Below are 24,577 nucleotides of genomic sequence, written 5' to 3' on the forward strand. Positions count from 1 at the left end.
CCCGACCCGCCATGGCGGCGGTCCCTACAGATTCCGGCTCGCGGCCTGCCGCGGGCGCCCGGTTTTTCTGCACCGCCGGCCGCGGCCTGGAGCCCTTCCTGATGCGCGAAGTGCGGGCGCGGCTGGCGGCCACGCAGGTGAGTCGGCCTCGCTGCGCGCCAGGGCGGGAAGGAGGGTGGCCCTGCTCCGGTCCGCGCCCGGGCTCCTTTCCCGCCAGGGTCCGCGTAGACCCTGAAAAGCCAGAGACTCAAGCCCTGGGCCTCGGCGTTCTGACAGGTCCTTTAATTACTGCTGGAAAGAATCGCCAGTCGTTGTCCCTTTCACATGACCGCGTATCGCTCATGCCTGTAGTTTTTTTTAAAGGCGGGAAGGAGTTTGAGGCAAGGTACTTCCTCAGGTCTTTAAAAGAAGGTATTCGATAGTGCCTATGGTTAGAATTAGACCTGTCACAGCTAGCAGGCTTTCTCCAGCCTTTAAATACAAACACAAGCTTCAGGTTCAGTTGCTTGAACAATGTCAGTTTCCTGACAATGATGGTATTTACCTCCTGGGATTGTTCTAAGGGCGTAGAATACCCTTTGAGTAAATAGTAGCTAGAAAAATTCTAGAGGGAAGTAACCATTGCTGGTATTTGTTAATTTCAATGACATGAACAAGGTTTTAAACTTGAGTTTAGGTTCTAGAACATGCCGAGCTGACTTCTTGAAAGCAGAGGGAAAAGACGTAACAGAAACAGACTCCACTAGATGGGCTGCATGTGACAGTGTGAATGATGTGTTTTTGGAAAAGGAAGGCTCGCTAGATGAAATTGACCACGTCACTCTTGCAGCCCCTAGTATTGGAAGCCACAAGAGGATTTTCTGCAATGAGGGAGTTGGCCTGGAAGATAGAGAGGGTTATGAAAAATGACATCAGTCTTATTAGGTTACCAGCCATTAGTGGTTTCGGTCACCGTAATAGAGTGCTGAATGTGGCTAATCTAAACAAAAACAAAAACAAAAACAAAAAACAATGTGAGAATTGCCCACATTAATGAAGCATGTTCTTAGGTCCTTAATCGGTATTCACCTGCTTAATTTTCACAACCCTGTGAGGTAGGCTCTACATTTAACAGAAAAGGAAAATGAAGTACAGGTTAAGTCCAATAAATTATTCAAGTCATGTGTAAAACGGCAGACCTGGGATTCAAACCCAAGGTTTGAAATCACGCATGAGTATATAATCATGCTTAACCCAGGCAGGCCAGTGCCCGTGTCCAGTTCTTTCTGTCACATCATGCTGCACTGATTTTTTTTTAATATTAACTTAGAGTTCTTAGTATGAAAAATGAAAGCCTTGACCCAACCGCAGTCTGTCGAATTAGAAAAATTATCTTCTCTCCTTGTTTCCATCTTCTCTAAAGATAAAATGAGATGTGAAGGGAGGTGGGGTTCATCACAGCAATAAAAGTTCAATTAATTATAGGGACAAACTTCTTGGCAGTGAGTGAAATCAAATGCCACCAGATTTGGGGATTTCCATATTTTGATTGTGCAAGTTTTAAGGAAAGGTATGCTTGGAAATGGCATCTGAACAAAGAACCTCTGAAATTCCATCTCCATTTTGCTCTCAAAGTTGAGGCAATCCCTGAAGAACAATGATAGCATCTAACATTTATAAAGCACTTAAAATGTGTCAGACACTTTTATGTACATGATCTGATTTAATCCGCATAAGAATCCTATGGGATGTGTCATTTCCCCTTCTGTTTTACAAAGAAATGAAGAGAAAACTGATGCTCTGTGGTGGAGCTGGGACTTGTATCTGGATCTTTATTGCTTGAAGCCCGGGTGTTTTGTGGTACACTAAGTTATAGCGGGAAACTTCCCCGAAACACGTAGGTTATTTCGGTAACAGCATGGAAAAGAATATATATAGACCTTAGAGGCAAAAGACGGGTGTTCAAATCTTAATCTTCCTTTAATAAATTTTTTTAATTTGGGGTAAATGCTCTAATTTCTGAGCCTCCCTTTCCTTGGATATAAAATGGAGATGATACCTGCTTTAAAGGATGAGCGCAATCCTTGAGATAAACATTGATAGCCCGGGTAGCACAATGTCTTGCAATTAGTACATGATCAGTAAATGTTCCCAAAGAATGAGTTGTACAGGAATACTTAAAATCATTCGTGCAGTAATAAGAGTGTTAGAAACTTTGGTTTGCTTCAAGAAAATTCGTATCACAAAGTCTGCATTTACAAAACGAGTTGATTCAGAAGTGATTGTTTCCTTTTACAAATTAGTCATGCCTTCCTAATCGGTGGTCTTCCAGTTTCAGTGAACGTAAGAATCCTGGAGGGAGCTTGTTGAAAATGTGTGCCCCTAGTTGCCACCCCCCCCCAAAACTTTTTTTTCGGTAGTTGGTAAGAATATACATAGTCTCATCGTTTGCATTTTAACTTGCAAACTCTCCCTCCCTCCTCGGATGACTGATGGAGGGCCCGCTTCCATCATGCAGCTTGCAGTAGAAAACGCCCTGTGCATTTTGTTTACCTTTTTATCACGGGGAATTTCAGACACACACAAAAGTAGAATAGTGTGGCGAATCTCACGTGCTCATCGACCAGCTGCTACAACGATCCCATGGTGAATTCTGCTCCATTAATGCTCCTCCCACTCCACCCACGTTTTTTTTGAGGCAAAGCCAAGATACCACCTCCTCTGTAAGCGTTTACCTATGTAGTAGTTGTCCTTATCCATGGGAGATATATTCCAGGACCCCCAGTGGATGCCTGAGAACATGCAGACTACCAAACCTATATATACTGCTTTTAAACCGTATATATAAACCCATAACAAAGTTTAATTTGTAAATTAAGCACAGTAAGAGAGTAACAATAATTCAATAGGACATTATAAAAATATACTGTCATAAAATTTCCCTGAATGAACGTGTTCTCTTGCTCACTCTCCCTCCGCCCCTCCCTCTCAGAGTATCTTCTCGTACTGTCCTCACCCTTCTTGTGATGATTTGAGATGACAAAATGATGAGACGACGTGTGGTGCATAGTGGTAGACTACTGTTGACTTGCTGATGATACTTCCGAAGGAGGATTGGCCTGGCGTAGCCTGACGCTGTTGATCTTACGTTAGACCTTAGTTAGATCCGGGTCCTCTGCCTCCGAACCACGTGGCCAAGTGCAGTAACTGCCGGAAACTATACTGTGACTGAGGGGAAGACTGTATATCTATAATGAGGGGACTCGTTATATATGGTATAATGTAGAAGAGAAAATGGCTCTTTTTAAAAATATAAACCATAAGGGCGCCTGGGTGGCTCAGTCAGTTAAGCGGCCAGCTCTTATTTCTGCTCAGGTCATGATCGGTCCTGGCTCTTGAGTTTGAGCCCCGCATCAGACTCTGTGCTCACTGTGCAGAGCCTCCTTCGGACCCTCTGTCTCCCTCCCTGTGCCTCTCCCCGGCTCGCTCACTCGCTCGCTCTTGCTCTCTCTCTCTCTCTCTCTCAGATAAATAAAATATTTTTAAAAATAAATAAAAATATAAACCACAATATCATCACATCTAAAAATAATTCCTTATCAAATATCTAGTCAGTGTTTACATTTCAACTTTCTCATAAATGTCACTTTTTAAGTTTGTGTATTTGAGGATTCAGATAAGGGCCATGCATTGTGATTAACTGATATTCTTTTAAATCTTTTGTTTAAAAAAAGTTTTTTTAATTTCTTTTTAATCTATAGATCCCCCCTCCATCTCTCCCCGCCCCACCCCAGGCAACTTATTGTTTGTTAAAGAAGCAGGTCATTGTTTATCCCATAGCCTAGAGCAGGGGTTGTCCAACTTCTTCTCTAAAAATCCAGATTGGGGTCTGTAGGTGGCTCAGTCACTTAAGCATCCAACTCTTGATCTCTGCTCCTTGAGTCTTGATCTCAAGGTGGGAGCTCCAGCCCCCCATGTTGGGCTCTACACTGTGCATGGAACCTACTTTTTTAAAAAAGGCCAGATAATAAATGTTTTATGCTTTGTAGATCACATATGTGGATCACTTGTTGTTATTATTTGTTATTTGTTTTGACATCCCTTTAAAAGCGTGAAAACCATTCTTAGCTCACCAGGCCTCATTTTCTGACCCCTGGTCTAGAGCTGTGGTGCCCAAGAGGGTATGGTGGCTATTTTAATTTAAATTAAAATATAGAACAAAGAAATTCACTTTCTTAGGCCCGTTAGTCGCATTTCAAGTGCTCAGAAGCCACATGTGCTGGTGGTGACTGCATTGGACAGCCCGGGTTATGGAGCACTTCCATCATCACTGAAAGTTGTCCGACAGCAATGCTAGAGTTTCCCCCGATCTAACTATTGCCAATTGCATCTCCGTGGTGTAGTTTAACATGTTCCTCTGTCCTCTCTATCTCCTGTCAGTTGGAATCTTGTAAATTATATCTAGAGTTTGGTCAGATTCAGATTAGTTGTTTTTTTTTTTTTTTACCCTTGGTAATAGGGCAAACTTCTTTATAGGTTCTGGGTATTTTTAAATATTCAACTTATATTGCATAATTATATAGTTGTATATGTATCATATATTTTATATGCATACATAATATATATTTAATTTACTTGGATTGCTTTAAAATTAAGAAAAATAAGCTTTATAACAATGTATAATTTGTTAAAGATTGCTATTCTAACAATAGCGAGAACAGTTATTTTTAAGATAAAATTCAGTATGGTAGAGGCGTACCTAATACCAGCTAGCCAGAAAGGCCCAGTCAATGTGTAACTTTTAACCCAGGTCCTGAACTTGAATAAGCCAACCAATTTTTAATTTTTTAGTAGGGTCCTGGTGATAGGAAGTAGTGGGGTAGAGCCAACCAGATAATCAGATTATTTCATAATTATTTTATTTAAAGGAATCATTGCATAAAGTTGATTTTTATTTTATTTATAGTTTATTGTCAAGTTGGTTTCCATATAATACCCAGTGCTCTTCCTCTTGATTTTTTAATATCCTATGCATTTCTTGGAAATTGAATGCCTTTTTAAAAATTAAGTAAAATATATTTTTTAATCCTTTCTTCTAAAGTGAACCAAAAAAAGCTCATATACCACCTCAGCTCTTCACTTAATTAATTTAAAATTAATTCTAAAACTAAATGGCATTTGTAGAATTAGGAGAACATTGGTATCTCCCTATCTTCCTATGCATTTTGCCAAGACTTAAACTTTTAATTTTTGTGTTAGACTTAAATGCCTGAATTTTAAAAGAAAGGCAAAAATGCTAACTGCTTAGATATTCTAGCAGATACCAGAACTGTTTTTACTTTAATAAAGGCTGTTATTTCAACTTAGAAAGTGTTAGACATAAAATCAGCTGGTTTTAGACACTTGGTTATGATTTAATTCCAAATAGAAAAAAACAGATTTTCTATATAAATAAATTTTCAAGTAACAAATATTAGGATGGAATATTCTAAAATGCCACATTTCTCCCTTAAGTATTATAATGGAGTGTGATCAGTTACAAGCAATAAAGAAAAAGGTTGACACCAGCTTCAGCAGTTTTTGAAGTCATAAGCACCAAAATTCATTCTCCCTACTGCCTTAAGATATCATACTTAATCTTCACAAAGGGTACACATTACAGTGCTTTCAGGTATATGATTATTTGATGCTCATAGTGACTATTTTAGAATTTAGTAAACAACTGATTCCATGCTTATTACTTATAAAAGGAATGTAGGCCTTATGTTAATTTTTAAATAAAGAAAATTATGGTGCTTTTGGTTTTGAGACTATATTTTCATGCTTTAAGACATTATTCTTATGATTTGTTTCCCCAGATAAATTAAACCTTTTAGGTTCTCTCAATGAACTTGATTTTCAATCATGTTCTTTATTTGTTCTTCCCACCTTCCCAAAATGAAAGTTCACTGTATAAATTGTTTCCCTTCCTATCTCAAATAAGTTAAAAAAGGATCTTTGTACAATTAAATAACTATAAATTAATATTCAGATCCCTGACTACTTAGGTTAAAATCACTGGTTTAGAGGTTTACATCAGTTTGTTTATAGGACTGGAATCTTAAAACCACACATCTACAGTAAAGTACTTATTTCAATTCCCCCATAGTCTTGGCAGTGTATTTCATGTCTGTTAATTTGTTTTGTGATGGCTTTAATATCAGCTACATTTTTATGTCAGGTAATATCTAAATTCTTTTAAGTTTTTAAAATTTTGTTTTCAAGTTCTAAGCATTTTGAGGTATATGTTTAGTTTGGGGGGGTTTTAATTTTTTTTTCTGTTTTTTATTTATTTTTGAGAGACAGAGAGTAACGCTTGAACAGGGGAAGGTCAGAGAGAGAGGGAGACACAGAATCTGAAGACAGGCTCCAGGCTCTGAACTAGCTGTCAGCACAGAGCCCTACGCGGGGCTCGAACCCACAAACCATGAGATCATGACCTGAGCTGAAGCTGGGCGCTTAACTGACTGAGCCACCCAGTTTTGACTTTGTGGCAAACGTCATCTTTCTAATGAGAAAGAAATAAATTCTGGAGACTAGAAGTTCTTATTTTAGTTAACTTTCTTCTTGCCTTAAATATTAATTCCTAAACTTTCTTCTCATTCCCTGCTTTCTCTGTCTGTCTTGGTCAAATGCATTGCTGGTGCCTAAGCTGTTTGGGTTTTATTTTTATTTGTTTTTCCAGCTTTACTGAGATATAATTGACATATACTATTATGTAAGTTTAAGGTGTGTAACATGTAGATTTGATACATTTATAAATTGCAAATGATTACCACCATAGCATTAATGAACACCTCCATCCAGTCACATAATTACCATTTACTTGTTTGTCGTGAGAACATTTAAGATCTATTAGTAGCTTTCAATTATATAATACAGTGTGAACCTTAATCACCATGCTGTACATTAGATCCCCAACACTTATTAATCTTATAATGAAGTATTTGGATTTTAACTGGTGTCGACCTAGGGCTTTCTCTGCAGAGATTCATCTTCATCAAGCTAGAATGGTAACCCCAGAAATTACCATCCCCAAAGCTTAATTAGACCTGCCAGATCAAAAATATAAAAACACTTGGAGTTCAGGTTCCATTGGACAGAAGCTGCCTAAACACACAGGAAACCCCAAATTCCCCATTACCTCAGTTCTTAGGAGATAGCTAGCACCGTATTCATCACCGGATGGCCATTGCTAAAAGGAAACTTTTAAGACAATACACATCCATCCTGGGCTTGAGAAGATTGGTTGACCCCAAAAGTTTTAGGACTCCATTGGTATTGAGCTCCATTTGCCATGCCTCACTAGACTCTAGAGTCAGTGCATTTTTCATTTTCTTTCTTCTCTGGCTTTTACCACATATCCATCTTGTCTCCCAAACCTCTTTCTGGTGGTGCATATTTCTTGCTGTTACCCCTTTTCCAGTTCCACAGCCAAGAGTTTCATTATTTCTACCTTGGTAGTTTCCTTCCTCTGACATCACATTCTACACTCAGTACTTTATGCCTCTTCCAAAGTAATTTTTTCTGCTAGCTAATTCAGTGCTGTCATGACTTTCATCAAAAGTCTATAATGGCTCACCATTACCATCTGGGGTACGCAAATTTTCAGGACCATTTATCAGGCTGGCTTGAGCTACACCATCCATCCACCTGACACTATCAATCAGCGTAACACAGCAAATTTTGCCGTGCTGACTTACACTTTACCTCAGCCAGGCTGTCACTCCCACCTCTGCAGCTTGCCCTTGATTCTTCTGTTACAATCTCTCCTCAAGTCTTACAGAGTTCTTTCCCAAGAATTTACTAATGATGGTTCCATATTCTGTGCTACTTATTGTATATATAGCTTATCAATGCATTTATCATATTAACTTTTTTGTTTTCTTTTGGGTTTAATTCAAGTTATTTTCTTCTAAATGTTCTATTTTAATTTCTACGTCACTATATGTGTGTTACATTATTATTGGTCTTTAGGATATATGTTGTATATTTCCTGGTAGACCACAAGGTAGGTATTTAATAAATGCCTGCTGATGATGTTAACCTTAGGCTAGACACCTGATTTGTTCGAGGGGCGTATTTTACAAAAGGTAACATGACATAGATAAATTATGACCTTGGTCACTGTGACTTCAAGTTATTTAACCTCTCCAAGCCTCAGTTTTATAAACTGAGAAATGGAGGTGATAAAATCTACCTTAGAAGTATGTTGTAAGGGTGAAGGGGGAAATGTATTCTGAGAGCCTAGAGTGTCTGACAAGGGAACATATTTCAGAAATGGTTGTTTTTATTGTTAACCTAGATTCTATGTTTTAATTCATTAAAAGGGGACAAGGGAAGTTCTTCTTACTTTGACACAGTACTGCATTAATCCTTTCTGTCTCTAGGTTGAATATATTTCAGGAAAAGTTTTCTTCACCACCTGTTCTGACTTAAATATGCTGAAAAAATTAAAATCTGCGGAAAGATTATTTTTGCTGATTAAAAAGCAATTTCCACTTAATGTTTCTTCTGTAAGTAAAGGTACAGTATATACCTCTTGCTTTTACCCCAGAGTTTTCTACTTGATAATTAATTTGTAGCCATTTCATATTTTTAAGATTCATTCATACCTGTGGAATCACTAATTATGTATTTTTCTATATTTCCTGAATATTACCACCATATTAATCATATTATCACCTAATTGTGTCTCTTTGCAACCTGCTCCTGTTTTCTGAGCCTTAGTGTCCTGAGTCATTTCTTCTGTTTTTAATTATGATCAGACACCTTCTCTAAAGATACATGTCATCAGTTGCTTCTGTTTAGATTTAGGAGCGTATAATAACCCAGAATGCATGGCTTTAATAAGTTGATCAAAACTGTCACTTTGTACTTTTTAACTGATAAATTATATAATAGGAAAAAATACTATGTAATAAGATTTCCTGTTTGGCGGACCTTAAATTTAAGGTTTTAAATAAACTTATACCCATTAATAAAGCATTACAACTAAAGGGGGCTTAAGAGACTCCCTCTTCACTCTCTAATTTTATAAATATGCTGCTAAAATAATTTTTAATTTATTTTTTTAATGTATATTTATTTTTGAGAGACAGAGCATGAGCAGGGAAGGGGCAGAGAGAGAGGGAGACACAGAATCCAAAGCAGGCTCTGAGCTGTTGGCACAGAGCCCGATGCAGGGCTCAAACTCATGGACCACGAGATCATGACCTGAACCAAAGTCAGACACTTAACCAACTGAGCTACCAGGCACCCTGATGCTAAAATAATTTAAGGATCTTAATAGAAGAACAAAAAAGGATCAGATACTGCTAGACTAAACATTGGCCTAAACTTCATTTTAATTGCCAATTGTGCACAAGAGATCATGTAATATTATGGTCTGTACTAAACTATGTCAGTAAAGATACAAATGGCAAGAAATCAAGACAAGGCAGAAATGTTGTTTTATAGCAAATCCTAAGGTGTTATACCATGGGGTCAATCTAATTTCATGCCAACATTCCACATTCTTATCTTTAGAGAATACTGTAATTACTGTTGGGACATCTTGATGACCCTTCTTCATCAAAAAAAAAGATTACATTGTATTGAAATAGCATGCTGGCAGTGCCTAACTTATGAATGGGTTGTATATCGGAAGTATTACTTTATGAAAACTCATTTTCTCATGTATGCTAATATTGTATGGTCTAAGATAGTCTTAAGATTCATTTGCTCTTGTTTCTAAGCTTTGTTTTGCAACTTATTCTGTTTTTTAACCTAGTTTTTAGAGATAAGATCTGCATTATTTCAAAGATCAATACATACTCTAGGCCTATGCATATATTGAAGGTGTAGATATACATAAGACAAATGATCTTGCTAAAATACATGATAACTCTATAGGAATTTTAAAATAATTAGATATTAAGTATAAAATATAAGAATGAACTTTAGTGGCACCTGGGTGGCTCAGTCAGTTAAGCGTCTGACTCTTGGTTTCACCTCGGGTCATGATCTCACAGTTCGTGAGTTTGAGCCCACATCGGGCTCTGTGCTAACAGGGCTCTGTGCTGCTAGTGTGGAGTGTGCTTGTGAGTCTCTCTCCCTCTCTCTCTCTGCCCCTCCCCCCTCACATGTTCACTTGCCATCTCTCAAAATAATAAATTGTGAAAAAAGAATGACCTTTTTTCTGCACTATACTTTAATGTTAAATTATATAAACGCTAGGTGAAGGTGAGTTCACTATTCATGATGCATTTTAATAAAACTTATTTTAAAGAAATAAAGGTAATGGAATTTGGGGGTGATGAATGTAATAGACTGTCTTTAAAGCTTCAATATAGGATTAACTATGATCTTATTTATTTAGGAAAAATATTAAATGAAATAGAGAGACTTATAAATGGTGATCCAGAAAGTTGGTTGAATACCGTTTCAACTTGGAAAAATCTTCTTGAACTTGATGCAAAAGAGGACAAACTTTTTCAAAGAGCTGCTAACCTGCCAAAAAGAAAAGGGGAGGAAAATGACATCAATGCTAAGAAATTAAAAACAGAACAGTTGCAAGAGTTACAAGAAAATAGGGAATGCCAGCCAGAAAAGCAAATAGAAGAAGAAACACAGGAGCAAGGAGATTTTCTCACTAAAAGAGAAAAATCTCAAGAAGCATTTCAGAACAACGTAGTAAAAGCACCTGATGCCCAAAACCAGAACAAATTGACGTTCAGAGTTTCTTGTCGCTGCAGTGGAGTTATTGCAAAGGCCTTTACTGCACAGGTACACTTTCCTCCCACGGCGGGGTTCCACTTTCTCAAAGGTTTAGCGACTCTTTAGATTTAAAATGAGGGGCGCCAGGGTGGCTCAGTCGGTTAAGCCTCCAACTTGAGCTCAGGTCATGATCTCATGTTCGTGGGTTTGAGCCCCGCGTCAGGCTCTGTGCTGACAGCTCAGAACCTGGAGCCTGCTTCGGATCTGTCTCTTCCTTTCTCTCTCTGCCCCTCCCCTCTCATGCTCTATCTCTCTCTGTCTCAAAAATAAATAAAACATTAAAAAAAACTAAAAATAAAATAAAATGAGATGACAGGGGCTCCTGGGTGGCTCAGTCGGTTGGGCATCTGACCTCGGCTAAGATCATGATCTCGCAGCTCGTGAGTTCGAGCCTCACGTTGTGCTCTGTGCTGACAGCTCAGAGCCTGGAGCCTGCTTCAGATTCTGTGTCTTCCTTGCTCTCTGCCCCTCCCCCACCCACACTCTATCTCTCACTCAAAAATGAATAAATGTTAAAAAAAAAAATGAGATGACAGCCTTTCACAGAATAGTTAAGTAGGCTGAGGCACATAACTAGGCCTAATGCCATATAATTAAATCTCTTTAAAAATACATTCTCTTTTTTTAAAATTTTTTAATGTTTATTTATTTTGAGAGAGAAAAAGCAGGGAAAGGGCAGAGTGAGAGAGAGAATTCTAAGCAGGCTCTGCGTGGCCAACACAGAGCCCGATGTGGGGCTCGAACTCCCAGAGGGTGAGATCATGACCTGAGCCAAGATCACGAGTCAGACACTTAACTGACTGAGCCACCCAGGCGCCCCTAAAAATGCATTTTCCTTTGTAACTTCACCTCAGATGCTTAAGAGTAATAGTATGCCATTCCATGTAATGACCTCCTTTTTTTCCTTTCCCCCCCCCAAAGATTCCTTAAACTCATAGGTATTCTTTACATTTGGAAATCCTGTATTATTGTCCTAAGCTTTGGGGTTTTCTCTTCAGTTCAGTTCTGTGTTTATTAAATGTCTGCTCTGCACTGTGCCTTCTGTGTGTGATTGTCACCAGGACCCAGACTGCAAATACACAAATGCACGAGACAGTTCTATCAGTGAGAGCGAATACCACAGTTTCATTCGAAATACTTTATGACGTGGCCCTTACAAAGTTCATGATGTCAGGGCATAGGTCTGGGTCCTCTGACCAGCCTTAAAATCAGAGAGACCCTAAAGTTTGCATCGAATGCTACTGTCCTGGTAATTTGTGGACACACAGGATTGTAGTAGCTAAAATAGTTCAGCCTTTACTTTGTATCTGTTTCCCAAAACCCACAAAGAGCATGTATATCAGTTCGCAATCTGGTTAATTCAGCTGTCTAAAGTTATGAGGAGAGTGATGACACACGAGGAAGCATCAGTGCCGTAGTTGTGTGGGGAAGTGGAAGAGGTAAAACGCGGCCTTCTTGCCTGGAACAGAAAATACGTCAATGTCGTATTTTCATATTGCAACCCTAAGTTACCATCAAATAGTCTGACCTGATTTTTCTGCATACTCTCTTAGTTTTTGCTTACATTGAAACGTAACATGTTCAGCTTAGTTCTCTTTTCTCTAACTTTCTGCTCTTCCAGGAGGTCGGAAGAGTAACCGGAATTGCTCTTATGAAACAGTTTGGATGGAAAGCAGATTTGAGGAATCCAAACTTAGAGGTACTGAATGCTCGTTTTATCTTCTATGCCTGTAACCTCATTGTTCAAAGACCATGTCAGCTACCCTTATTGTAGTTTTCAGTGTTGCTTCAAAGTTTTCCGAAAGCGTGTCTGCGTGGACCCAGCAATCCGTTTTCTCCTTAATAGTAGAGTAGTGTGGATAATTCTGCTAGTATTTTTCACTGCGAAAATGTCTTATCCAAGTAAGATGTTTGGGGATGGAATTATTTTGTCACAGTTGAATTTTAGAGATGCCCTCCACAATCACTAGAATACATAACTGATCTCTAAAATAGAAAATTCTGTCAATAAATAATTCTAACTAGTGTTAAAAAAAGAAAAAAGAAAACAAGTAGAAAACAAAAATGCCCACTCAAAATTCAATAGTATGTTAATATGGCTTTGGTAGGATTCTGGGATTATGGTTTTTTTGCCCCTCTATTTTTAAAATTAATTAGGTTTCCCTGTATTTCATTGGAACAAAGTAAAACACTTATATGGGGAAAGCAATGCTAGCCGTAAAATATATTCTTCCCTTTTTTGAAAACCATCTGATAAATTTGACAGGTGGTGTAGTTCTTTTCATGATTCATTGATTCACAAATTTATTCTTGTATAGCTTTAAATAGAGTAATGGCTAGCCATATCGGAATACTTCGTGTTGTTTTATTTTTTAATGTTTATAGTTGATATTTTCACTTTTACAGAGTAATGCGTAGTGTACGTCCTTCATTACTGTCATGAAAAATATTTTGACGCCAAGAATGTTGTACCATGAGGGGGTCCCCCTCCCACGTCCCCTCTCCAGTTCCCTTATCTTGTCCTCTGCTGGTTCCAGTCTCCCCACTTCGCCTTGCCTTCATCTCACTGTCTGACAATTAGTTTCCTCGTAGTTTCACTCCTAAATAAACATAGCTAATTTAATTCCTATCAGTATTTAATGTCATTAATAATAACTGTTATTAGTAGAAATAACACAGAGCAAAATTGACAACAGTAAAGTCACACAGTAAAATTTGTAAACAAAATTAACAGAAGAATCAAATTTTAACAAATTTTATTCCATAAAATTAATAGAAAAAATGTTATAGTGGGAGAAGCTATTCTCACTGATATTTGACTATAAAAATATCAGTGTATCTCATCTTTAGTATCAATTTTAAATAGAAAATAATTCTAATAAATACTTATGCTAAAATGAATAATGCAAAACATTGGAAAGGTTACTTTGATGATTAAGGATTTAATTGACTAACTGGAGTCCATTCAGATCATTCTGTACTTAATAAAAATTTGTCCATTTTTGTTGGAGTAATTCTGATTATATAGTAAAAATAACCTTAGAGCAAAAGTATCAGGGATCAAGTGCTCTTGAGATCAAAGAGCAGAGTTAGAATGTTCCATAAACTTCATCAGACTATACAGAAGTAAGATTCTAACTTATAAATTTTAATTGGGCTACTAATTGTAACTTGAGACATTTGAATCCTCTTTATGCCCTAACAGAAGGGTAATAGGAAGAAACTCACCTACAGATAGTAGAGAAAGAAAAGGTCACCCTTGCTACAATATCTTTGGCCTGAAGAAAATTTTGTTACCCTGGAGGTATGGGTAGCCTGTGATGATCCTGTGTGACCTCAAGTCTTAATTTGAAGTTAAAATTGAGGTGGGAAGAATTAAGGTTAGGAAGTCTTCTCCAGCCCAAAATGCTGAGAAGTCTGACCCAGTCATGATAATTCAAAGGACCCCAGGGAAGAAAGAACTCAAGATCTCTTCAGAACATGATTCTCCATATATTTATACCTTGTGTACTGAATCATCCTCAGAATCTTTCTGTGGAATGTACTGAAAATTTACTTTGCCTCTGCTCAAGAAAAAATATTATGGGGGCACCTGGGTGGCCCAGTCGGTTAAGCATATCCAACTTCAGCTTAGGTCATGATCTCACAGTTTGAGTTCGAACCCCACATCAGACTCTGCACTAGCAATGTGTAGCCTGCTTGGATTCTCTCTCCCTGTCTCTTTCTGCCCTTCCCCCACTTGTGCACTCACTCTCTCTGTCTCCCTCTTTCTGTCTCTCTTAGAATAAATAAAGAGGGGTGCCTGGGTGGCTCAGTTAGTTCTGCTTTTAACTTCGGCTCAGGTCATGATCTCAAATTCATGGGTTCAAGCCCCACGTCGGGCTCTGTGCTGACAGCTCAGAGCTTGGAGCCTGCTTCCAATTCTGTCTCCCTCTCTCTCTGCTCCTCCCTATTCATGTTCTGTCTCTGTCTCAAAAATAAATAAAACATTTAAAAAAATTTTAGAATAAATAAATAAAACTTTAAAAAATATACATACTATGGGATATTTTTCCATATATGACCTACAAGGTCTTAGAATATTTTTTAATATAGGTTATTTAAAAAATTAAACATAAGAGATAAAATATAGATCATATACAGCTTCGAAATGGAAGTTTTCAAATTGTCAGTGCACTTAGTAATGCATTTCCTGTTCTATTCTAACTTCTCTATTTGTTCTTTCAGATCTTCTTACATCTGAATGACATTTACTCTGTGGTGGGAATCCCTGTGTTCAGGTAGATATTGATCTTTAAGCTTCTGGTAGAGTTTGTAAAAGTAAGACCTTTAAGCTCTTATTTCTAGTGTGAAACATCAATGTAACAGAGGGGGCTAAAGGGAAAGCATTGGAGTCTCTACTTGAGCCAATAAAGTGTTTTCTTAGTACATAATGTGAATGATTTAATCTGGCCAGTTAATGCTACAAAAGATTTGATTATAATCATTCGCTGATTACATGATTGATACTGAAAACTATATCTAATTATTTCTATTATTAAACGATTTTCACAAGCCCTTGGTCTCTTGGCATCTGGAGTTCTTATTAAAATAAAAAATACTGCACATTTCTTAAAATTCACATTTATACATTCTACAAATTTTATTGCCATTATTCTTTTATCGTGGGAGAGTATTTTCTAGTTTTTAAAATCTACTTCAGGTGTCTCTCTAATCTTGCAGGGTACTATATAATAATAAATGTAAATGATTCATTTTCTCATTTCAAAATGTCTTGAACACTTACATAACAGGTACTTCTCCAGATACTTTAGGAAGAAGGAACTAGTTGGGTGAAAATAATGATTTCCAGTTCCTTGGAAGCTTGTAAATATTGTTGGCATCTTAATTAAAAACATTTTATATGCACAACCCTGTTTACGTAGTATAATGTGATTTAGGTACCCTTTTTCTAGATTTTAAGCGTGGAATATTTTTAAAGATTACAAAAATTCTATAGGAATACCCCATTTGCCCTAAGCTCACATGTATGCATCTGTAAGCCTAAAGCAGGATGTCAAAAAGAATGCTTAAGGTTACTGTAATAGCTTTTATCAAGCTTCCTTGTTCATTGCATTTAGAAAGATAGAAATAATATTTTGAAAACGTCCATCAGATCTGGAAGCACTGATAGTCATGAAGCAAAGGATGAAGTACGAAGGAGTACATAGTGGAGGCCAGTGAGCTCATCTGGGAGCTGTCCGCTTCAGCCCTTCGTTCCATAAATTATTGTAGCCAGTCCAATGTCATGCTTCATTTCATCTTTTGAGAAGGATGCAAATGAGCAAAAAGCAAACTTACAAAAGGGATTTTTTTCTAGAAAACCGATGTGACGGGTTCAGCCCTGCTTCCCATCCCACATCTCTGTCACAGAACAGTACGCTCCTCCTGATGTGACTCCAGACCAGCAAGAAAAGGTCTATTCCATATGGGAAGACAGGAAGTATACGAACCCTTGAGACATATCTCCCTCATCTGTGATTAGATTTCTAGGAGTTAAACACCTAGGAGTTTAAATTTCAGTTGAGTAACACATTTACCTTTCTGAAATAACTGCACTGGCTGGTTAGAGGAGGTGCCAATGAAAAAAGGTGTTTTTTGTCATGAGGTTAAAGGACTCTGTAACCAGGGGATGCTTTGTGTTGTTAGATGAATATATAAAGACGAGGGCCCAGATACGGACAGGTGAATCATTTTTATTTACATCATGCTCTTCTTTAACATACAGTAATATTGGGTATGTCATCAGGTTCTTTTCTTTTTAGGGTGCCTTTAGCCAGCAGAGTTTACATCCGGACGGCAGGCCTGAGGTCTACCGTAGCATGGGCCATGGCCACTCTCGCGGACATTCAGGTGAGAAAGTGTTTCCATTCTGATGGTAGCAAGGTCTTTTCCATAGTCGATTGAATGATGGGCATCTTGGTTACTTGCTTGCTTTTCGGTTTTCTTTTTCTTCTATCCTTTTCTTTCTCTTGCCATTATACTTAACTGTTACAGCAGTACATTTTTATGTACTGTTGTACTTCTGAGGGTGTTTTGGTTATGAAAAAGCTGAGTCCCAAGATAGCTACGTTTTTATGATTTCTCATCTTCGATGTCACAATCACGTGGCCTGTAAAACCTCCGCTTCTTAATTAAGTTTTTCTCTGATGAACATCTTGATAATGTTCGTAAATGTTCTGTGGACATAAGAAAGTAATTTTATTTTCTAGTCAGCAAATGTCTGCTATATTACTGCTTTATTATCTGCACACGTCTGAAAGAGGTATTTCAAAATCTCATCATGGTACTGTATTTGCATTTTTGCTTTCGTCAGCTCTGGTCTAGTTTGATTTTTGCACATTTATGACTGTTATTGCTTCATCAGATATGGTGTCTTTTCATTGTAACATAAAGTTCTCTTCATCTTGATTAGTGAGTTTAACTTAAATTTCATTGTGTCTTATTAATATTTTTAGTCCTGTCCTTTTTTTTGCATTTGCTGCATTTCTCTACCATCGCTTTATTTTCTTTTTTTTTGAGAGACAGAGAGAGATAGCGCAAGCAGGGGAGGGTCAGAGAGAGAGGGAGATACAGAACCCGAAGCAGACTTCAGGCCCCGAGCTAGCTGTCGGCACAGAGCCCGATGCGGGGCTTGAACCCACAAACCCTGAAATCATGACCTGAGCTGAAGCCAGATGCTTAACTGACTGAGCCACCCAGGTGCCCCCATCGCTTTATTTTCAACTTTGCTTTCAGTATGATTTTTTTACAAACACACAGCTCTGTTTTTATCCCGTTCTGACGGCCTCTGTCCTCCAGCGAGGGAATTCGGTGTTATGACAGACACACTTGCTTGTGTTCCTCCTATTGTACTCTGTTTATGACTTCTTACACTGTTTGTTTTCACTGGCTTGATCAAGTTACTTGATAGTCACTTCATCGCTCTCCTTGAGTTGGAGATAATACTTTATTGTTCTGTTCCTCTAATGCCTCTCCTTCCCAGCTCTCTCTAATTAAACACATGGGACTCTGCCATTGCTTTAAAACAAGCCATCACCTCTTTCCTTATCAGGGCACTTTTTACCACCAGAATCCTCTACGCTTACCCTCTTCCCTAGCACAATATGAGGCCTCGGGAGTGCTTGTCTTCTCTTCTCCTGACCCCCCTTTACTCCTCCCTGCGGTGAGACCTTTGAAGCATTTTTACACCCTTCCACTCTCACCCCTTAACTAATAGATTGTACTAAACTCTTTACCATGTGTAAGAAGTTCCCTTACAGTATGCCCATTCTGTTTCAAAAGTTCTTATTTACACTTACATTACACAGGCTGTCCTTAGTCACTAAGGTGTCATTGTGCACATGTGCACGCACGCACACACGCACACACACACACACACACACACTTTTCCATATAAGCTAACAAAGACATGCTTCAAGGTGTGTCATTCCTCCTCACTGTTCTTTCTATTTGAGGTCTCTGCTCTGGTTTGTCGCTTGGTTAAAGTCTTTTCTCAGGCACTTTCTTCAAGTGGTGTCCAAACAATACACAGTCTGAAATTCTTGTAATCCTCAAATTTGTTTTTCATCCTGAGATACAGACCCGTTTCAGCTGGCTTTAAGAGTCCTTTAAGGCCCCTCTCCTCAGAGGTCCGAAGACGCTGTCCCCTTGTCATTTAGTTTCCTGTGTGCTGGGTGAGCAATACCCGCCAGTATGGTTTGCTTTTCCTTTAGAGCCGCCTGTGTTTCTGCTGCAGGGCGTGCAAGCCTTTCTCTTGAATCCTCCACAGTGTGTGTGTTTTCTGTTCCGCCCTCGCTGAGTTCTAGTTCTGGTTATACCACTTCCTAGGAAACTTGGACAAGATATTTAACATTCTTGTGCCTCAGTTTCTCATTTGGGAGATGAAAATGATAATCTCCTAGGGTCATGTGACAATTAAGTGGATTTGCATTGATCAAATGATGAGACCAGCGCGTGGCATAGAGGAAGTGTTGGAGGATCGCCGCTGCGATGACTAGGAACTACGGCCGTAGGAATTACGACGGTTATTGTTATGATTTCTCTGGCTCAGGCACTCTCTCTGTTGTTATTTAATTATCATTGTCCTGGCTGTTTCGCTTTAGCGACTTCTACCTCAAACCACTTTCTTTTTCTGCTTCCAAAATTATAAACATGTGAAGCCTCCTGGTGCTATTCTCCAAGTTGCTCATCCTCTCTCACATGGTGTCCCTCACTCCATAGTTTGGTTCTACATTTTGACTTATTCCAGGCTATCACAACAGTCATAGAAATATGTTCTGCTTTATTTATTGGAGTGTTTTAGCTTAAAAATCCTTCCTTTTTAGCTTTGGAAAGTTTTGCGTGTATGCGCACTACGTTTGAATATCTCTAGAAGCTCTTACCCCTTTTCAACTTACCTGTCTCCTCCAGGAGTTCTGTTTCATTAGATGCATGTTAGATTGGTCTGACCATTCACTCTCTCACTCCTGATGGACCCCTGCCCTTTTGATTTGCCCTTTTTTTTTTAAGCTCACTGGGAGTCAATTGTGGTTATTAAACTATTTGAAATGGCTAAAATCCTGTAATTGGTAAAAGGCAATGGATCTGTGGAACCACTGGGATCAGCAGTGTAAGGAGAATCTGTCAGCCACGCTGCAAACTTTTTCTAAGTGAAAACTTTTCTGTTCACGGGTCTCCCTGCAGATCCATAGATCTCTGAGGATTCTCCCCGGTTCCAGTGATTTTCCCCCTCTGGGCTCCAGTGTTGTCTCTGACCCGCCACCCAGCCTTGGCAAAGAGACCCCAGGCCAGTTCCTTCGTCCAGGACCCAAACCAACCCAGAACTTCTCTTGGCATTTAGTTGCCTCTCAGTCTGACCATCACTTGGGCTCAGGGGAAGTAAAGAGCTTGGAGGGGAGAGAAAAGAAGAAGGCTGTTTTGAGATTATCATGTTCCCAGAATCCATGATTTTCTTTGTTATTTGATTTTAATCTTTAGTCCAAATCTCTTTTAGTCTAAGGAGAGACTTACCATTACCAAACTGCCAATGATCTCACCACAGTTTATATAACAACATATATATGTGTGTGTGTGTTATATAAATATGAGTTTATATAACCACCCACCAGTCTGAAATGTTACCTTTATCTTGATAGAAACATCCATTTGTCAGAAAAGTAGAAAGGAAATTAAAAATATCCAAAGCTAATGCTTGTTAAAATTTTCCCTTACTGTCAGTTTGCCTTGCCAGAACCTAGAGTAAGAAATGTTCCTCCAAATGTGACCACCAGCATCGGGATGTTAAGGTATGTGAGAAGCAGCCCAGCACCATGGTTTTGGGGGAGGTTAGTAAAGACCCACAGTGTCAGTGACGCCAGTCCTCAGCCTTGATCCCGTCCCTGCTAGGGAGCATGGCACCCAGAGCAGTGCGTGGACAGCTCGACCTTGTGTAAGCCAGCGGTGTTAGCAGTGACGTCTAAACATGAGGATGTTAGATACTTTCCATTTTTACCACAAACTGTTCTCCTTCCTGCATATCCTGAAAAGGAAGGGGCACCTGGATGGCTCAGTCAGTTAAGCGTCCAGCTCTTGATTTCGGCTCAGGCCATGATCTCACGGTCCGTGGGTTCAAGCCCCACATCGGGCTCTGCGCTGGCAGTGTAGAGCCTGCTTGGGATTCTCTCTCTCTCTCTCTCTCTCTCTCTCTCTCTCTCTCTCTCTCTGTCTCCCTCCCTCTCTCTCCCTCTCTCCCTCCCTGCCACTTCCCCACTTGTGCTCTCTCTCTCGCTCTCTCTCAAAATAACTAATTTTTTTTTTAATCCTAATAAGGAAAATCAAGTTCTGTCAGTCTTAGTTATTAATCTAAGCATACAGAAATACTTGTCTGCTTCTGCCTGTGTACCCAAATGTCACAGCGAGAGCAGGTCCCGTGATTACATGAAGACATTTATAGACACTAAGGTCAGACGACCTCCTTCAGCTGGGGCCGTGTTGGGGAGAGGAAGAGCACAGAGTTTGACACATACGAAGATCTTGATAAAAATTGGTTCTCAGATCATTGTTATCTGTAACTAAATTGTCATTTAGATCACTGTTCTTTTTACTCACCGCCCCTTCGTGGGGGCGTCCATAGGCTCCTCTCCTTAGAATTTCCTGCCAGAGGAAAACCTCTCCTTCCCTCTCCTGAAGGACATTGTGTTTCTTTCCATTAGGTGTCCTCTGGCTCCGACGGAAACCCGGCTGTCCTCTGAGGGCTCTGCGTCCTCTGTAGACATATCAGGGGACCGGGGCCCAGAGGTGGTAGGAGTCCTGCTTGCTCCTCTCTGCTCCTGCCGCCCCGCACCTCCCTGTGCTGCTAAAGCTCAGTCTGGCGCTTCTCCCAGTCACAGGCAGACCTCTCTGCTGTCATTTCTCTCAGAGTAGAGCCTGCTGCTCATGTCATACTTCTTTGTGATCTCCGCATCCACTCTGGAACCCACCCTTGAGTGCCCGGCTTCCCTCCCTGTGCTGATCTGCCCTGCTCCCATCCTGTGCCTTTTCATGCCCAGAGCATGAATCTCGGCTTCAGGAATCCTGCTCGTAGCCTCATTCTCCCTCCTGCTCAGCTCCTCCAGCGCCCTGCCACACAGGCCCTGAGCCCCGCAGGGGGTCACTCGGCTGACCTCACCACCGCCCATCACCCACCCCCTGTCCTCATCCCTCCTTCGCGCGTGGGTTCTGCGTTCTGCCGTGACGGTCGTTTCCTTGCCCACACTTTTCACCGTCTTGCTCCTTATTTGACTTAAGTCTTGGATGCAGCGGAGAACTTGAGCGTGCTCTCCTCCCCGATTCCACCGGCATGCCGGAGTCTGCGCCCACTCGCCCTGCCTCCCCGCCATCGCGGCGAGGGAGCTGTCCTCGGTTCCCTCGGTTCCCGCCCGCGCCCGCGGACCGCGCCTCGTGTCACGGGGGGACGTTCTCTCCGCTGCACGTGCCCGGCAGCACGTGGCCTGGATTCAGTCTCCTGTAATTTAAGAAAACAGCCCTTTCCTGAACCCACATGCTGCTTCTCTACTTCCCTTTACAGAAAACCTCTTAAAAATAGTTGTCCATATTTGGTGTCACTCCTTCCTCCCGTCCCCTGTCTCCCGTGCCCACTTCCATCAGGCTGTCATCACCAACCCTCCACTGACACCGCTCATCTCGCTTACCTGCTAGCACTCCGATACTGTCATCGCCACTCTCCTTGTTGAAACATGTTTCTCCACTTTTTTTGGAACACTGCTCTGGTTCGCCTCCTACATCAGTATGTGCTGCCGTCAGTGTGCAAGGCTGAATCTTCATCCACCACCATCTATACTTAGGAGATCACCAGGGTCCAACCCATAGACTTTTCTTTTTTAACTTCTCTCACATTCTAGATGACTCATCTAGTTCGGATGCTTTAAATATCATTTATGACTAACACCGAGTGTTCCCAACTTCATATCTGTAGCCTGAACCTCTCCCCTGAACTCCAGACCCATATGTCCAACAAATCACTTGACGTCGTCCATACTTGGTCTAAGAGGCATCTCAAAATTTAACATGTCCAGAACCATACTCCTGTCTCCTCCGAAGCTTCTCCTGCTCGTCTCTTCCCTTCTTGGTCACAGGGAAGTCCATTCGTCCACGTGCTCAGGTCAAAACCTTTAGTCATCTCCGACTGTTTGTCATTCCTTAACATTCCACATCCGGTTCATCCCATTGGCTTCACCTTTAAAATATGTCTACAATGTGACCACTTCTCACCACTTTTTCCACTACCGCTCTTAATTCAAGTCACCGTCATCCCTGGCTGGCATCCCCCAACTAGCCTCCCTCTTAACACTCTTACGTTCTCTGGTCCATTCTCAGCTGAGAGCCGGAGCGAGCCCTTTGAAGTGTAATGTCATGCCGCTTCTCTGCTCAGAACCTTCCGGTTATTTCCCATTCTTTAGAAGACAACAAGAATCCTTACAGTACCTACAAGATGTGATGTAAAACAGGAATAATTAGATTTTTCTCCAAATGTCCTGTTTTCCCAGGCACAAGTAGGGTTACACTTTCCTCTCCCCTCCCCTTCAAATTGTGTGTCTGTGTGTGTGTGTGTGTGTGTGTGTATGACTGACACGCTTTAGCCACTTAAATGTTGGTGGAAGTGGGGTGCCTGGATGACTCAGTCAGGTAAGCGTCCAGCTTCGGCTCAGGTCATGATCTCACAGTTCGTGGGTTCGAGCCCTGCGTCGGGCTCTGTGCTGACAGCTCAGAGCCTGGAGCCTGCTTAAAGATTCTGTATCTCGCTCTCTCTGACCTCCCCTCCTGGCACTATGTCTCTCTGTCTCTCAAAAATAAATTAAAAACATTAAAAAAAATTCTTTTAATGTTAGTGGAAGTGATGTGTCTCACTTCCAGATGGCACCTCTAAGAAAGTACGTAATTTGTCGTCCTGCTTTTCCCCCTCTGATGGCAGTGCTCTGGCTGGTGATTACTTCATGAGTTTGGCTTCCAAAGTAAGAAGCAGAAGCCCCTGATGCCCCTCTGAGGGGACATAGCATTAACTGTATGTTGTTTTCAACCTCTTAAGATTTGGGGATTGTTACTACATGTAGCATAACCCACTCCATCTTCTTTTTTTTTTAATATTTATTTTTGAGAGAGAGAGAGACAGAATACAAATGAGGAGGGGCAGAGAGAAGAGGAGACACAGAATCTGAAGCAGGCTCCAGGCTCTGAGCCATCTGCACTGAGTCTGACGCAGGGCTCAAACCCACAGACTATGGGATTATGACCTGAGCTGACGTCAGACGCTTAATCGACTGAGCCACCCAGGCGCCCCCTAACCCAGTCCACCTTGACGGAATAGCCTGACTACCTCTAATGTTAACACCCCTTTCCCTCTCTCTCACTGTGCTTTGGCCACACTGGTGACCTTCCTAATCTTTACACATGTCGAGCATACGCCTACCTTACGGCTTTGACCACCTGAAATTCCTAATAAAGTGTAAAAAGCAATCTTTATTCTTGAAATGTTGATTCCTCGAGTTTTCGGTTTCTTTTATAATACATATTATGATAGATTGAATAATACCAAGTCAATTCATTTCCATAGGCTGGTGCATTTGTTTTAGATCCAATGTGTGGACTTGGGACAGTACTTTTGGAAGCTGCTAAAGAATGGCCAGTAAGTACTAAAGTTTGGTAAATCAAGCAGTATGTTTACTTTAATCATTGTGTGTATTTTCACTGACCAGTTATTTACAAGTTGATTGTCTTTTCAGGATTATTAGATTTGATTACATGAGTTGCTATTTACTGTTGTCAAAGTGGATTATGAAGGGTTAATTAAATCACCGTGTTATTTCTTAAAATACTATGATAAATTTAGGAAAATATGAGCAATCTTAATAATTAGTCATGACAGATTATGCTAATCCCCAGATTCATTAGGTATTTGTTACTGTAAAATACACTAATAGTTTTTAAAAATTAACAAAATTTTTTACTATTGAATATCATTTTAAAGAAATCCTTTAAATTTGTTTTAACCTGAATTAAGGAATCTATTAAATTTATTTTTATTATTTGAGAGAAAGCAAGTGGGTTTTCTTAACTATATAAAATGTCTGAGAGTCTTATTTATACTTAAAATATGAATTTCTTTTCTCATAGGATGTGTATTACGTGGGTGCTGACGTCAGTGGCTCACAGTTGCTAGGTGCGTGTGACAATCTGGAAGCTGCAGGCCTTAAGGATAAAATTGAGTTACTTCAAGTCTCTGTTA

At 40.0% G+C, this 24,577-nt stretch overlaps 1 protein-coding gene across 2 annotated transcripts in view; it reads left to right on the plus strand.

Annotated features, from left to right (window-relative positions):
- Positions 1–6: 6 nt before the first annotated feature.
- The window catches only part of THUMPD2 (THUMP domain containing 2), a 35,238-nt gene continuing 10,667 nt past the window's right edge, over positions 7–24,577 (plus strand). The window contains exons 1-10 of one of the 2 annotated variants that reach the window (XM_029937896.1): positions 7–137; positions 8,409–8,544; positions 10,379–10,785; positions 12,398–12,475; positions 15,004–15,056; positions 16,581–16,668; positions 20,035–20,102; positions 21,009–21,096; positions 23,906–23,977; positions 24,466–24,577. In XM_029937896.1, the coding sequence (XP_029793756.1) occupies positions 12–137; positions 8,409–8,544; positions 10,379–10,785; positions 12,398–12,475; positions 15,004–15,056; positions 16,581–16,668; positions 20,035–20,102; positions 21,009–21,096; positions 23,906–23,977; positions 24,466–24,577 (1,228 nt within the window). In that variant the 5' untranslated portion in view covers positions 7–11. The remainder of the gene's footprint in view (positions 138–8,408; positions 8,545–10,378; positions 10,786–12,397; positions 12,476–15,003; positions 15,057–16,580; positions 16,669–20,034; positions 20,103–21,008; positions 21,097–23,905; positions 23,978–24,465) is intronic. The other variant, XM_029937898.1, reaches the window with a different exon arrangement.

This window comes from Suricata suricatta, chromosome 4 (genome assembly GCF_006229205.1).
Source record: "Suricata suricatta isolate VVHF042 chromosome 4, meerkat_22Aug2017_6uvM2_HiC, whole genome shotgun sequence".
Classification (NCBI taxonomy): Eukaryota; Metazoa; Chordata; class Mammalia; order Carnivora; family Herpestidae; genus Suricata; species Suricata suricatta.